Source organism: Limulus polyphemus, unplaced genomic scaffold (assembly GCF_000517525.1).
Source record: "Limulus polyphemus unplaced genomic scaffold, Limulus_polyphemus-2.1.2 Scaffold250, whole genome shotgun sequence".
Lineage (NCBI taxonomy): Eukaryota > Metazoa > Arthropoda > Merostomata > Xiphosura > Limulidae > Limulus > Limulus polyphemus.
Genome location: NW_013665860.1, coordinates 177,801 through 195,058, shown reverse-complemented (window position 1 = coordinate 195,058; position 17,258 = coordinate 177,801). Strand labels below are relative to the sequence as shown.

Genomic DNA, 17,258 nt, shown 5'->3' with positions numbered 1-17,258 from the left:
TATTTTTTATGGTTTTGTTTCTGTAATCCTCATGTGAAATCACATCAGTTACCTTTTATTTTTATGGTTTTGTTTCTGTAATCCTCATGTCAAATCACATCAGTTACCTTTTATTTTTTATGGTTTTGTTTCTGTAATCCTCATGTGAAATCACATCAGTTACCTTTTATTTTTATGGTTTTGTTTCTGTAATCCTCATGTGAAATCACATCAGGTTTCCATTTATTTTTATGGTTTTGTTTCTGTAATCCTCATGTCAAATCACATCAGTTACCTTTTATTTTTATGGTTTTCTTTCTGTAATCCTCATGTCAAATCACATAATTTACATTTTAATTTTATGGATTTATTTCTGTAATCCTCATGTCAAAATCACATCAGTTACCTTTTAATTTTATGGATTCATTTCCGTAGTCCTTGTGTCAAAAGCAGTAAATCACAGTAAATTCATTAGTTGTTTTTTCTTAGATCTAATGTAAAAATAATGTGTTTGTTGAGTGTAATGTTTCACAGAGCACTTAAGCTCATAAAATTTTAGATGTTTTGTTTTAATAAAGTTTTGTGATGCTAAGGTGAGAAATTTCTCATTTTTACGTATTAGTTACTTTTGTTAAATATATAACAATAAATAAAATGTATATACATAAAAACAATGATCTGTAGTGCTTACTGCATACTCAAGCTCTTTTGCACTAAGGTAAACATTTTTGAGTCTCACAAATTTGGGTGACCATAAAAGAATTTATACAGCTTTCAAATATGCAATTTAGAAAGCAAAAAATATATCAATCACTAGAATAAAATGTCTTGAAACTACTATAATTGATCTGGTTTTCTAAGTGAGCTATTAATATGTTCAGAGCACTAAAATATAATCACCACATACCAAGCAGTTCTGCCAATTACCATTTTATGGTGGAAAATAACAACTTGTAAGATTTACTTAGAGGAGCATCTTCTCTTTATATTTGTTACAAACATGTTCAGCCACGTAAAGTTGATTATCAAACAAACTAAATAACAACATTTACTTAGAGGAGCATCTTCTCTTTCTGTTTGTTACAAACATGTTCAGCCACGTGAAGTTGATTATCAAATAAACTAAATAATGACTTGTAAGATTTACTTAGAGGAGCATCTTCTCTTTATGTTTGTTACAAACATGTTCAACCACGTAAAGTTGATTGTCAAACAAACTAAATAACTAAATAAATGTTGTTTAGGATTTCCATTTTAATAAAGATCATCTATGTACTGATAATTTAATTAGATTTTATTTGTGTATTTTAAGTCAGTAATTGTATCACAAGGAAATATGTACTGATTTAAGATTATGGCCACACTAAAGCCTGATTGAATTAATGGGCCATAGGTTAAAATAAAACCTTTTTTTCATTGATATTGAGTGTTGATATTTTCTGTGCTCTAGTTGTGGTTGGCCCTAGCATCTCTGTGTGTCCTTGACCATGATCATGTCGAACGATTATCATCAGGCCAATGGGTCGGAGCCACAGATGGTCAGCCATCACATCATAGGGTATGTATGATCAGGTTTATCAGAATAAAAAATTTGGTAAAACTTGGAAAATAAATTATATTAAGATGAGATTTAAAAAATGGTGAAAACACAAGTTTTCATGTTGTTTGACAGCTGTATTTTAAGCTTGTTTACCTCTACTTCTGAGCCCTTTCTTCTTGAGACTACAAATCATATGAGGTTTGACTCCTTTAATTAGTTATAAATTTTGAAGAATGTTCTTACTTGTATCTAATCATAATAGGATTCAAATTCTGAATCATTTTTTTATATTTCTGCAAATAATAACATAAGGTTTGACTCATTTGATTAGTCATATTTTTTGAGGAATGGTTATGATTGTAATAAAACTATTTACTTCTGAGTTATTCCTTCTTTTTCTACAAATATTAATGTAAGGTTTGACTAAGTTGGTCATAAGGTTTGAGGAATGGTCCCAATCCCTTCTTAAGGCCTGGCATGGCATGGCCAGGTGGTTAGGCCGCTCGACTCGCAATCTGAGGGTCGCGGGTTCAAATCCCCATCCCACCAAACATGCTCGCTCTTTCAGCTGTGGGGGGTGTTATAATGTTACAGTCAATCCCACTATTCGTTAGTAAAAGAGTTGCCCAAGAGTTGGCGGTGGGTGGTGATGACTAGCTGCCTTTCCTCTAGTCTTACACTGCTACATTAGGAATGGCTAGTGCAAATAGCCCTCTTGTAGCTTTGTGCAAAATTCAAAACAAACAAACAAACCCTTCATAAGTAAGAGGGACTCCTAGTTTATCTCAAAGTGTTAGTACAGTATTTAATCTGAATAGCTTTTCGTTCACTGATTTTTCCTCATTTTATATTGCTACATAAATATGGGTAGCTATAATAATGCTTTTTATATTATTACAAAAATAATATCCAATTTGTCACAGCTTTAGATATAATAAGGCTCCTATTATTCCTTCCCTACTGCTTCCAGATATTTTTAAGTAGACTTTAATTCTTAAAGTAGCAGATAGTAGCTTGCACAATCAGATAAGAACATCCTTTTATATATCTGTGTGTTTATGTAATTAAATACTGATAAAGATGTGTTTGAAAGACCAAACAAACAGCATAGATTTTATATCTATAAATCAATGGTTTTTTGACTTAATGGATCTAATTCGATAGATTTAGCTAACTGAAGCATTGTGTGTTAGTATACTAGAAATTTAAACCTGGAGTTTTGTGGTAAATTTAACAATCATTGGTGATTTAGAAGCAGTTCTGAGACCAGTATTTTAAATAACTACAGCGTGGCTACAAACCTGAAAAAGCCAGGGAGTTTTAAAAGGGTGGTTGTCAAGAAGTCAGAGAAAATTGAAAATTATCCTGATATTTAAAAAAAAAGTCTGAAAAAATTTTCTCTTTCTCTCCCTTTGTTGTTGTTTGTTTTGTTTTTCAGAACCAACATATGTACACAAACCATGCTCTCTAGTTATACCAGTTATTGTATATTTTAACATTATCTTAATCAGTCACTCTGTTAGTCTATATGGTGTTATTATCTAATTCATTATATTTGATGATGATTTAGATAAATATTGTATTTCATATAAACCTGAACATTTTATTGTTCACAATCAAGTTTAAATGTCCTTGTTTAAAGATTTTTTTTTCTGTAGAATCACAGTTTGAAGTAAATATGCTTTAAAATCTTTATTACATTTTTTACCTTATTATAAGCTAAAGTAACATTGATCAGGAAAAGTTGAAATAACATTGCATTGTGTACACGTGTGCAGCTCTGGGAAAATCTGGAAAATTTTTTGAAAGATTGTGGCTACTCTGATCTACTAGAACAGCTATGGGTCATGACCCTATGGGGATTGCGGGAGGCTCAAAAGGAGATTGTGAGGAAGTTGTAAATAGGCAATAAATTTCTGTTAGTTTCTATAAATACTGACATATTTGAAGAGAGTTGCTTCATTTTCTCAACCTCTTCACTGTCTGGTTGTGCTGTGGGGAAAACATTTCCCTTCTCTTTTTTTGTCTTTTAAAATTTGTTTTAGAATTTTGTGAATTACTACGTGAAGGCTATGTGTCCACCCCTAATTATGAAGTGATAAACTATAGGGAAGGCAACTAGTCAACAACACACATGGCCAACTCTTGGACTACTCTAATCTAATTAAATAGTAAGATGTCACTCTTTTAGTGCACTGTGACCCTGAAGTATAGAGTTTTTTGGCCATGGTATGTGAACTGTGAATCCTGAAATTAAAAGTTTGGGTGTGATAACCACCAGGCTATGTCTGGCCTTTCTCTTTAGTGTTTTACATATTTTATGATTGACTATTTTAAAGTTATGGAGTAATTTAAAAATAAACTATGTATAGATTTGTGCATATGTCCTAACATATTTTTTTAGAATGGTAGTTACTTTCTGGTTTTAATTTACATGTGATTCTTCACTTTCACAAATGAGAGTTCTTAAGTGAAAAAGTTTGAGAACCCACCACTTCCTTTTAGGCATTATATTAACTATTTGTCTGTTCTTTTCAAAACTTTGCTGAGGGTTAAACCTGAGGAGTCACTTTCAGTGAATTTAATGAAAAACTAGAGAAAGTGGAAAATACTGAAAAAGAATTTCATTTGCATTTTGGTTTTCACATTATCTTAGTTTCCAAATTGACATTTAAAAGCATTTGTATCATAGGGTTAGAATAGTGATTGTTGTGCCATAATAACTCAGTATAAACAAATAGGGAAGAGTTTATGTTCAGTCAAAATACTAACTAACACAGTATTCCAAGTTTTATATTAATGCAAATACATCTAATGTTAAAGCTGATTTGAATAAAAGAGGAAAATAAAAAAATTACACATGTAAGTTTTTGTATATATTCAGCCTACTTGTGACAACCATGATGATGGAGAAACTTTGGCTATCATCTTGTGCAATACCTGTGGCAACTTGTGTGCTGACTGTGATAGATTTCTACACTTGCACAGAAAGACCCGTTCCCACCAAAGACAGGTGAGTTTTCTTGTTTAACTTCATACAGGTAGGGTTTAATACCTGTGGTAACTTGTGTGCTAACTGTGATAGATTTCTTCACTTGCACATAAAGATGCATTCCCACCAAAAACAGGTGCGCTTTCTTTTTTAACCACGTACAGATACCTGTAGTAACTTGTGTGCTGACCATGATAGGTTTTTTTCACATGCTCCAAAAGACCCGTTCCCACCAAAGACAAGTGAGTTTTTGCTGCATGGGTTTGTACAGCCACCTTATTGTTATGGAAAATATGTTTGTTGTTTATAAGTGAGAGATAAATTATATGAAAAAGGTTTACCAGATCATCAGTGTTAACCTGGGAGTGAAGTTTACACAAAATAGTTTGAACAGTTATTAAAAATATGACATATTTATTGCTAAAGGTTTCAGGGTTGTTGTTTTTTTTCAAGTATGTGATTTTACTGTAGTTAGTATTTATCTTATTTCTCAGGTATTTAAAGAAGAAGAAGAGGCCATCAAAGTTGACTTGCATGAAGGCTGCGGGAGGACAAAACTTTTCTGGGTTATGGCTCTAGCAGACTCTAGAACCTTGAAGGCTATGGTAGAGTTCAGAGAGGGAACAAGAGGTATACAATAGTTAGATTATCAAATATATGTTTGTCCAGGTGTCCCAGCTGCTGGTCTATGGACTTACACTAATCTGCAGACATGTTTTTGCCTGTTCTAGGACAGTTTTCTACTGAACATTTCGTTACTAGGGTATTTCACTACCTGTTCCAGCTACGTATAAATAACTCATTATGGCTGGACAACTATTTGAGGCAGTGGCTAGACAACTATTTGAGGAAAGCTTGAATCACTTTTAAAGATTTGAAAATCTTTCATCATTTTAAATAAAATGTTTTACAACATAAGAGCCTTTTTTATTTTGAAGGAGTGTTTCTCTGATAAACTAATATTGAAGAAATATTTACTAATATTTTACTGACTGGAGTGTTTGTCTAATGAAATAATACTGACGAAATATTTTTATTTTATGATCTTAAGTAAGATATGTAAGGGAGATTATGACAAAATTATCACACAGCAAAATGTGTGGGAACAAAATGTTCAGTAGCAAACTGTCCAGCCACCATTTTTGCCAGTCTGCAGAAGCATCCAGTGAAAGAAAAAAAAACTATAAAAGATTCAGTTTTTTTAAAATTTATATGCGAGTTAGGAATAGGAGATACACGTTGTTTCCTTTTTAGCTCAGTATGAAATATATTATGATTTTTAACTTTCACTTCATAGCTTCTTGAAGAAGCTAAATTGGGAAACAGTGCTATAGGTCTACAGTAAGGTTCCATAAGATTTTACTGATCTGTGGAATGAAAAAAAGATTGTTCATAATGTTACTAATTACTGGCTTCAGGGTATGTAGCTGTAGCTTTGTGTTTTTACTTTATTTTATTTTCATTGTATTTTCTTTCTAACGATATTATGTTAAATGCTAGTATGGGAAACTGTTCTGAATGAGCTACAAAGTGCAATTAACTGAAAAATTAGACTCTCACTATAAAAACTTGGAAGATAATATTAAACTTCATCTTTAATCTTATTTTTTAATCTGACTAATGTAAAGAACATAGATTAAAACCTATAAGTTAACATCTGATTGAATTATTTAAATAAGATAACCTGCAATTTATGATGGAAAGTACCATAAAAAAATTTTTTTTTTTAGTATTTCACCATTAAAAAACGAGTAGTTTATATTTTTTATCATGCATTGAAATAGCAGCTATAGTTTGATTTTTCTTAATGAAATAAAATCAGAAACATAATTTAAGACTGGCACTTCTGGTGTGGTATTGGCATTAGATAATTCCAACTATTCTAGTTAATTTGCTTGGTGTTATTTTAGACAAAAACCAATATAAACATAAAGTATAATTACAGTGATAAAGATAAGTTTTGTCTTTCATTTAAAAATATGAAAGTTGAACCATAAAGATTAAGGGTTAATCACTACTCGTGTTATCCATATTGGACTAGAGGTCTTAATAACCTGAAGATTTATTGATACCAAAGTAGAATACTATATATACTTTTCCTAATGATATATCCTTTTTATTTATCGAGGTATTTAAAGAAGAGACCATAAAAATTAACTGAATTTTGGTTTTCCTTAAACAGGTCATCTTTTCAATCCATGACATGTATAGTCTGATTTTTTTGATTTTTTTTTTGTTCTCTCCACATTAGATAAGACAACCACTTCCTCAGGAACATGTAGATTTTGTGGGGCTACAGGTCAAACTGGATTACTTGCCATCGGTAATGTTTGCAGTGAACCAGAATGTCAAGTAAGTTGGTAAAAATGTAATTGCTTAAAGTGGTTATTTCATTTGATAGTAATTTTCTGGAACAATTGCCATTTGAGTTTTTGTTGTTGTTTTTTTTATGCTGAAACGCCCAAGAATGAAAATTACTACATCTAGAAGCTAATGGACAACATCTACTTGTAAATATGAGAACTCCCAAATGTTAAAATTGAAAATTTTTACAACAACATTTAAAATATTGATTGATTTTTAATAGAAATTTATTAGAAAAATAAGACAATGAACTATTATTAAAATTATTTTATGTTGATATCAAAAATATTTAGTGTGGTTGAGGAAGACTTGTAGAAATGACTCGGAAGGCACACAACAGAATCAGTTTAAGAACAAATAGTTTTCACATAATATAATTTTGTGAAACTATAGAAAGTTTTTTTTCCAAAAAAAAAATAAACTATCATTTTTACATACTTCGAATTTCACATAAAAAATCAGTTTCCAATTATTTTTAATTAACTATATAATATATCCTGTGATCACATATGGCAGATTGTTAGTATTTTGGTTGCCAGAATATATATTTTCTGAAGTATTTTGCTTATTAAACATTCTAATTAATAGAGTCTGTGCTGTAAAGTTAGTAATTCTAATTGAACAAAACATGAGATTTTAATTTAAAATAAATATTTTTTCTATGATTTGATTTATATAGCTTATACCACAAAATTGTGTATTCTGATTTATTTTTTTTTAATTCTGCATTTTATGATAGTACGATTTATGTACATTCATGTATGTTTACAACAGAACTACTCATGTAGAGGAATATCAAAACAAACTCTACATAAAAACAGACAGGTTTTTATGAAGCATGTGTTGACAGTTTTGCTGTTGCACTGTGTATTGGCTAGCAAGATTTTAATTTTGTATTTTGCTTTCTACTTTCTTAACAATACAGAACTTTGCATATGTATGCAAATCACTATGAATTGAAGAAATCATTTAATTCGCATTTCAAACTCTTATTACGCTAATTTTAGAAAGTTAACATTTTTATTTGTTTAGGTATTCTTCTTTCCTTGTGTATCCTGACAGCTTTTGGCACTATACATTTAATATTTCTAAATTAATGCACTTAGACTAGCGCAGTTTTTGCGTGATTCTCTTCAGTTCCTCTACATTTATAGTTTAAAATGTTTTGAAGACTAGTGTGACTAATATCTTTAAAATGTGGGTTCTTTCTCTCATTACAGTAGGTTTCTGTTTGGCAAATCATTATTATTACATTAACTTGCAAAATGTCCAGTAATGGCTTTTCATTACCCTTAATAGTATTATCACTGACACATTAAATGTTTATACATTGCATTGAACTTTTCTATCAACTATCTACAGTTAATTTGGTTTTGATTTCTTTGAGTACGTTGAATGGCTGTTTTAAGGTGGGCTTGATCTTTCTTAGTTTGTTCAGATTTTTTTAGCATTTTTCCAGATTCATATACTTTTTTATCATTGATCATTCTACTTAAAAATTGGTCAGTTGTATGCATTGAATTCATATTTTTTATGTAGACATAAGCTCCTTATTCGTATGATAAGCCTTGTTTAAGTCACTGACATTTGAGATGTAATAATGTTCTATTACCAATTCTGAGATGTCTGTGTATACTTGGTTTGCAACCATTCATTCCCAAATTATATTGTTTTGTTTTCTTCTGGAGTTCATCAACACATTACTGTTGACGTCTTCTTTGCCAGTGGTTATTATAATACAAATTAGTAGTTTGGACATTTTTGTCAGCATCTGATAAGCAAGAGTCTTACATAGTTGAAAAGTCCCCCTTGTGAAACCTCGTTTGATTTAATTTAGAGGTTATACACGTGAATTGTGCTGGCTTTGTTTATTCCATCATATTGGACATAAGAACAAACTGGTGAACCTAGCAGTTACATGGGTCATGTAGTAACACCAGTTGATTACGTTTCTGTTGGTTGTACAAACAACCAGAAGAAAAATCCGAAACTATCATTCTACAGATTCCCAGCTGATGAAGAGTGAAGGAACAAGTGGGTGAAATGAGCAGATCCAAGCAGTCGTGACAAGGAATGGAAACCAACAGCTTACAGTAGAACTTGAAGTTCACATTTCATCTCAGGTTAATTTTCTCATTTATAGTTTTATATGGTGGCAACTACATTACTTTCTACTTAGATTTAGATAAATCTATAGCATCATCTATAAATTCAACCTTATGTCATTGTCAGAGTAGACCTAAATGTACAGACCACTGAGATCTGCTGTATGCATAAATATGAATGTGGGTAGGACTAATTGCTTTTCACTATAGATATAGGCATATTTGTGCTAACTTGTTTTTCATTTTAGGTAAGAAAAGTGGCAGTCCACTTTTGCCAGACTTTGTGCCCTTAATTACACATATATCCATACACATTAACAAATTATATTATCTCTGAAGCTATAAGTATACTTAGGAGCCTGTAGCTGATGTCTGCAATGTTTGTTTTATGAAAAATGTGAATATTTGGAAAGAAGCATACATTAAAAGCTTTACTAGTAAAGGGCCTATAAAGTACACATGTAGATCTAATGTTACTTTTAGAATCCATGTGCTATGTCATTAAACAATCAGATCTAGATTCCAAGCCTAATACTGAGTAGTACTAATAGATCTAGTAAACATAAGCAATGTTAGCAAACAGCTTCACAAACAAGTCATTTACCTGTTAATTTTGGATAACATCAATCACAGCACAAATTTTTGACATTGTACCTCGTATCAATGTTTAGATTGTTCATCTAAATCCTTTGTCAAAGTGCTAAACGCAAAGTTTTCCTGTACAGAATGTATCATTACAGTAGGAGAAGTTGTCGTGTTTTATATCCAAAATGGCAGATGGTAAAACTAGTTCTGCTTTTAGTCACGTGACTGCATAAACTCTATAGTCGTTTATTATCACCATCACTTTTGATAATATTTTTTGCTTTGGTCCACTGTGCTGTATTATTTAGACTTAGTCTGCCAGTCGTAGCCAAGGAAGTCAATAATTATTTAGACTTGGTCCACTGGGAATAATCAAGGAAACCATAAATGATTTAGTGTTGGTCCACTGGTAATAGTTGAGGAAGTCTTGAATGAACTGAACTTGATAAACTGGTAATAGTCAAGGAATCCATGAATGAATTGAACTTCATATACTGCTAATAGTTGAAATGAAGCCATGAACAAATTGAACTCCATATACTGGTAATAGTTGAAAGGAAGCCATGAATGAATTAAACTTGGTCCACTGGTAATTGTTAAGAAAGCCTTGGATATTTTATGTTGTATCATTCTGGACAATGTTTAATACTAACAGCATTGGAACTATGCAGAAGAGAATATGCCCTCTTACAGCACATTAATATAGCTTGCTCTTTCACACACAATTTGGAGGTAGCATGGCCTAGTGTTTAGAGGTTTGTATCCATAATTGAGATGTTGCAGCTTCAAAGCTGTATTGTCAGCTCTGATTAGTAGTGTGTTCTGAAACTTTTCATCTTAGGCAGCACTGTGCTGTTCATATGATTATGTGACTGTAATTGACTGTATTGTCAACTCTGGTTAGCAGTACATGCTAACCTATCTATCTCAGGCAGCATTATGCTGTTTATATGGTTACGCTTTACTTTATTTTACATGTGATGTTTTTAATTAAACTTTAAATTTGATAGATGGTATAACTCCATTGCTTCATGGGTTTTGAGGACATACCTCTTTTACTGGCATACTTTTTTCCAATAACACTGTATGGTGTGTACTTTAGTTTTTTCATTCTCTCATCACTTTCTTTTGACCTCTTTGTTTGGTAATGATATGGATTAATCAAAATTGGGAATGTTGATAGATGTTACTTAACATTGAAAAATTTATTTGAATTGATAGTATATAACTTAACTTCTTTATTGAAGAGAGAGAAATTTCAAAAATAATAACATACTTCCTGATCTAAACCACCCTGCTTTTATCGCAGGGGCATGCTCGCGGTGCTTGCACAAAGCTCCTGCCTTGTGGCCACATGTGTGGGGGAATACGCAACGAGAACACTTGTTTACCATGCCTGCACGGTTGTAACGGCGAAGCTTCTGGACTGCGGCAGGATGGGGACGACATGTGCATGATCTGTTTTACAGAGGCACTGGCTTGTGCCCCAGCTATTCAGGTGGGTTAGTCAACCATTATTGTTTATGTTTATCTCAGTTTAGGGCTTTGTATGCTTTCTTTGTTTTTGGCTTGCATGTGTGTTGGCTGTAATTTGTTACTAATGGAATAATTTTGCAATAACTGATATCAAAATCTTATACTTACAGGAAAATACACAATGACAAAAAGGTTTGAACCTGTGTATGATTTTTTTTTTATACATGAGGACATTAACATACCAGTAAATATTACATTAGGAAACATTTTCACAGTGAAGTATTTAAATATAAAGAAATTATGCATTTGAATAATGACTATTTTCTAGAATAACTAGATATACTCTTATCACATATTTATTTGTTTTACTTTTGTAGCTTTAAGTAAGTAATTGTGAGAAGATTGAAATAACTATAATTTACATTTCTATATTTAAAGCCCCATGAAAGGTTGTTCTTCATTGTTGTTGTCAGACATTTTCAGCTAGTTTATAACTTTGCTGCTGTGAAGATTTATTCAAAATGTACAATCATTCATTATACAGAGGGTTAATTGTACTTTATCAGAAAGTTGCAAGTGCTAATGCAGTGGTATGTCATTATATATGCAAACATTTAATTCCTGTATATTTGGCTCATGGCAAAGTCCAGACCATTTAACAATACAAGTCTGCCATAGGTGGACTGTGGTTGGAGAAATTTGTCACAACCCTTTCTAAGGAAAGACATTCATAAAACAAAATAACAGAGAGATGCAAGGTTTATTTCAAAGATGACTGACACACTGAATAGTGTTGAGAAAATGGATACACCCATATGGAGATGCTAAACCACCTAAAACACATCCCATCACATGCAGAACTGCCACTATCATTTCTAAATATCTAGACTGACCATCCAGGGAACCTCTTCAGAAAATAAATGCTATCAAGGTGCACATATCTTAAGCAGCTATACACAAGACAATTCACAATTAATTTACCCTTCTAAAGAAGTGCAAGCTGCTTTCTAGGGACATTTACAAGAGAAAGGTAAACTCTATAAAACATGTTTGTAACACTGAACAAGTCCTTTATGACTAAAACAAGAAATTGGTGATTTACTCTACTACAAACTGTTACAGACTTTCCAACATGATAAACAGAATGTAAAGAATTAAGTTGACTTGTAAGATTGTCATAAGCTTCTCATATGATGGAAAATTTAAAGTGCACCCTAAAGCAAAGATGAACTCTAGTTACTATCAGAATGAAATTTGACACTAATTATGCAAGGAAAAAATTCTTCCTACACTGTGGCTAAGTGACGTGTGTGAAATCATGTGACTGTGCATTTACTTAAATATCTTAGGAGCCAGTGTCCATATGGTCTAAGAATGACCTTTTAAACTTTTGCAGAAATTTGTTACAGTGGATATTACAATATGGGGTTGCAGTACTTAATCATAGACATCAGGATGAGCATGACTGACAATGGAGGTCATGGAACCAGAAACATTAGTCTTATAAAATACTATTAACCTTCTATTTAAGCAAGTGAAAAGTATGAAATTATTTAAAAGCTTAGAAAAACATTAATTAAAATAGTTGGAATGGAAATTTAATGCATTTAAAGATTTTAGAAAATGTTCATTTAACCTTAATTTATTTGTACCCCATTTTTGCTAACTTCTATAAGTAGTTTCACCCAAGTTTCAACATTGAACCATGTCTTCTGAAACTTCAGATGTTGTGACATGCCTCAGTATATACAATGTTATCAGAAATCTGAAATATATTTACTTGTGTAAGTAATTTTTTTGTCATGTTAAGTTAGAAAAAAATAGAAAATAAACATTGTGCAAAGATTACAATAAATAGTTCTTAAGACATTCAAGTAACTTATAGACAAATTACATTTGGATTTATATAAAACTATATAAAAACAAACACAAAAAAGAAAAGAGTGAAAACTGTCAACCATTTTGTTATTTATCCAACTAAATGTATTATTTAGTTGCTGTAGATATTCTTAACTGTACAATTATAAACTTTTTTGTCACAAAATAAAACTTAAGCCTATATGATGTAAATTATACATATTATAAAGTCTCATTCACATGTTAATGTTTTTTTCCAAATTCTGAAGTAAGTTGTCTTACCACTCCCTGTACACCAGCACTACTTTGTATAATGTGTTTCAACAAACATACTAAGAAGATTGTGCTAGTTTTTAACATGTTTGTTTTTGACAGTAGGTAGTGATATTTAGCTAAGACTTGGATATTTTTATCACTTGAGTACAGCTGTTTTAATGTTATTAGACTATCATTTACAATGAGAAGAGTAACTGAATACACCAGAAATGGCAATACCATCAACTCCAAAAATATTGAACATTTTTAATGTTAGCAGCATAGCTTCATCATGTTATCACATAACAGATTTAATGCTGGTAACTAGTAAATTACTTATAGCTGATAGTTGTTCTCACACTTTGCTAATTTCAGCATAATAGGTTCATTAGTCCTTTAGCTAATGAATGTGGGAGAACTTTTTCATTTGCTTAGAATATGCTAGACTTACCCACACATGTGTTAGCTTTCAAATTACAAACTTTGGGATTCATATGGACTACAGCAGTAATTCATGGGATTAATTACAGTATTGATATTAACTTTCTCTAAATTGTTTTTGGTGTGAGACTCGTGTTATTAGGGATCCCATAACCAAAGAATTCTTGGACTAAAGTAACTTCCATTTGTTAGATAACAGTATAAAATATATGTTTCAATTTTCACTAACTTTATGTACATTCTGTTATTCACTATGTTTTCCTAAGGTTTATAAAATTCAAATAACTTTCTATCAGTTTCTTAATTTTAAGTATCAACTACTTTTTAAAATAATAGTGCCTGTGAAGGAAAAATATGATTCATATATTTACTGATATGCTGAATAATTCTCCCATGTTCTTGAAAAAAATGTTTTTCCTTGACATTTAAGTTATAAAACTAAAAACAGTCAGTAATTATACAAGCTCTAACCTCAAGTTTTGTTGTTTAATGGTAATTTTTTATCGTAGAGTTATTAATTTTATAGAGAATACTGAGTATTTGTTATTCTTTGGATTAACAGCACATTTTGAAAGCAAATTAAAACTTTTATTTCATTTTACTTTCACCAGCTTAAATGTGGACACGTTTTTCATCTTCACTGTTCCCGTGCTGTTCTAAGTAAACGATGGTTAGGACCACGAATAACTTTTGGATTCTCTTTATGTCCAATTTGCAAGGTAAGTCCAAAAAGTAAAACAGTATAGTATTATCAGAATTTACTGAAAAATTCATAAGTATTGGTTTTAAGTTTTTTTAACTTTAACTAATGGTTTCCTAGTTAACGAATTGTGCTGATTTTTTCTAGCTTATGCAATAAAAAATGTTTAATAATAGTTGTGGTTTAAAACTTTAAATGTTGAAAGCTGGGAAAGCATTAGAAACCAATAGGCCTAAAATTTATGATGAAATCACAAACTACAATGTTTTGTGTTGTTATTTTTTTCCACATTCCTCTTTAATTGTTCATTGCGAATTCAATATCAGAGGCCTAAAAATACTTTCAGGTCTATCTTTTTTCTCCAAGTCACTTTTCAAGAGGCCTTTTGTTCAGTATCAAAACTTGTCAATTTACATGATTTTATCACAAATTTTAGGCCTGTTGGTATTCAGTATTTTATTAAATGAAGTCACGTCATTAAAATAAACTGAAAGTTTAGTTACAATTATTGAAATGAGAAGAAACTAGAAGTGTATACCATTACTTGTTTAGATGCAGGGGTACTTGGAAACCCTCATATATACACAAGCAGAGCATGGTGAACAGGAAGAATAAGGAAACATTCCCCATGTAGTCTAAGTGCTATAAACTAGCTAATACCATGAAAATAAGAAATGTTATATTAAGGAATATCCAGTAGCAGCTGTAATCAGCACAGCTAGACTAGTGACATAAAGGTACTACCCATGTACAGTGAAATAATTTATTTGAAAAGTTGAGAAAAAGTATTTGCTTTCCACTCTAGAAATTTGAACAAACATCTCTGTGGAAGTTTAGTTAAACTAAGATAGAGAGACTAAGATATGTTTCATTTTGGAAGTTTTTACAAATCTCCAGATGGAGAGATTTTTTTATCATACCTGCACTTCATGTGATAGATGTTAAGAAGTAATTTTAATAAAAAAAATTATTATCCATCTTATCTTTTTCCAGGCTCCAATGGAGCATCTAGTGTTAAAAGATCTTCTTGACCCAATCCGTGCCCTCTATGAGGATGTAAAGCGTAAGGCCCTTATGAGGCTAGAATATGAAGGATTACACAAAGCTGAAGCTATCACAACCCCAGGTGCTCGATTTTATTCAGACCCATCAGGGTTTGCCATGGAGAGATATGCTTATTATGTTTGTTTCAAGTGTAAAAAGGTGAGCCAGATCACTTCTTAGGGATGTTGTAACCCAAAAAGTCTTGGACCCAAAAAGTAACTTGATGCATAAATGTGTTTAATAATCTGACTGATAATTCATTAGTAATTAATTTTATTAACTACTAAGAACTGGTTAGTTTTTGTAAAAATCAAATCTTATGTGTGAAGTATGGTCATATATCTCCTTAGATGACGTTGTAATTAAAACTGGGTTTTGCTAGAGCAATGAGTAATAAAGCATTGAAAGTGTGTTTTGTATTTGTAGGCCTACTATGGGGGAGAAGCAAGATGTGATGTTGAAGCTGGAATAGCTGAAGATTACGACCCAACAGAGCTTGTCTGTGGAGCTTGCTCAGATGTTTCCCGAGCTCAGGTTAGTTTTATGGAAGAAGCAATGAATACTCTGAGTGGAGCTGTTGTATCATGGTAGTAGTCTTTTCATATATTTCCTGAACATGTTAGTTTCATGTGAAATTGTATGTTAAACAATGGCTAATGTGGAAGTGTGGTAAATTAAACAACAGACTTAAAGTATGAGGTTTTCCAGACATCTCCTAAAAACAAATTTTTATATGAAATGTGATGTGTTGAACAACAGAGATAAAGTTGGATGTTATTCAGATGTCTCCTTGACAGTTATTTGTTTATAAGAAATGTAGTGTTTCAAACAATACAGAGTAAAGAATTTTTTCTTGGTGAAGATTTTGGCTCAGGTCGTGTGTGTTTGTGTTTCTTTTAACTTTTAAGTTTCTCAGTATTTGAGAAAAAAAAATTCTATTGATAATTATCATGTCAAATGTGCTTTAATTTTGATATCCGATATTAACATAGAAAAAATTAACAGAATTAGTGGTATGCCATTTTTCTAAAGATCAGATTGTCATGTGGTGGTAAAAAGTATTTTAGTTTCAATGTTTACTTTGAATGAAGGAGTTTGTAAAGAAAAAAATTTAGGCATGCTTCTATTGAACTGGACAAACTGTCCTGTGAAACCAAACCTAAGTAAGCCCAGACTTGACCATATTCTCAAGGAACTTAGATAAGAAATAGATTGCTCAGCTCGTTAAGTATGAAGGTGTAATTCATCATCACAAGGATGAGGAAACGTCCATATAAGACTGATACTGTTTTTAAGTAAAGAGAAGAATGCATCATAATGTTTTAACCCTCTCCACATGGGTCAAAGGCCATGTCATTACATTTGTTCAAAATTTTATTGAACTACTATTTTATGAATTTATGTCAATAAGTTTGGAATCAAACTGTAGATTATAATTCAACTTTTAGTATTATATGTTATTTAATTTCTTAATTTAAAAGTAAATATTAAAAGTACACGCTTGAACATCGATTTTTGTGTATGTCATGTGGTATGTTGAATGCAGCACTGGTTCAAATTAGATGTTTGTGATGTCCAAATACAAAGTCTATAGTTTCTTTCATATTGTGAACTCAAATTACCGATATTAACAAGCTAGAATATAAGATAAGAACCCCCTGTCTTTTCTGTTTGCTGAGATATCGCTTATGTACTGAATCAAACACAGTGAATCCACTCAACTCTTTCCATTTTTGGAAATGCTCCCTTATATACACTCACTTATGTCTGTGACATGTGAATAACCAATCAAAGCTCAGAATGTCCCCCTAGTGGCTTTCTCAGCCATTTTCAAGTATTACGACATCATCTTGTTCTTTTCACACAAAACTTCAAGCTGGTAAGTTGAGTCTTTAGTCTGCTCGAAATTTCATATTTTTT

General features: G+C 31.5%; 1 protein-coding gene across 1 annotated transcript in view; it reads left to right on the top strand.

The window, feature by feature from the left end:
• The window catches only part of LOC106478794 (E3 ubiquitin-protein ligase MYCBP2-like), a 142,057-nt gene that overhangs the window by 120,690 nt on the left and 4,109 nt on the right, over positions 1 to 17,258 (top strand). The window contains 8 exon segments of the mRNA XM_022382459.1: positions 1,430 to 1,537; positions 4,404 to 4,532; positions 5,006 to 5,141; positions 6,763 to 6,863; positions 10,875 to 11,063; positions 14,206 to 14,313; positions 15,288 to 15,497; positions 15,765 to 15,872. Of these exon segments, the coding sequence (XP_022238167.1) occupies positions 1,430 to 1,537; positions 4,404 to 4,532; positions 5,006 to 5,141; positions 6,763 to 6,863; positions 10,875 to 11,063; positions 14,206 to 14,313; positions 15,288 to 15,497; positions 15,765 to 15,872 (1,089 nt within the window).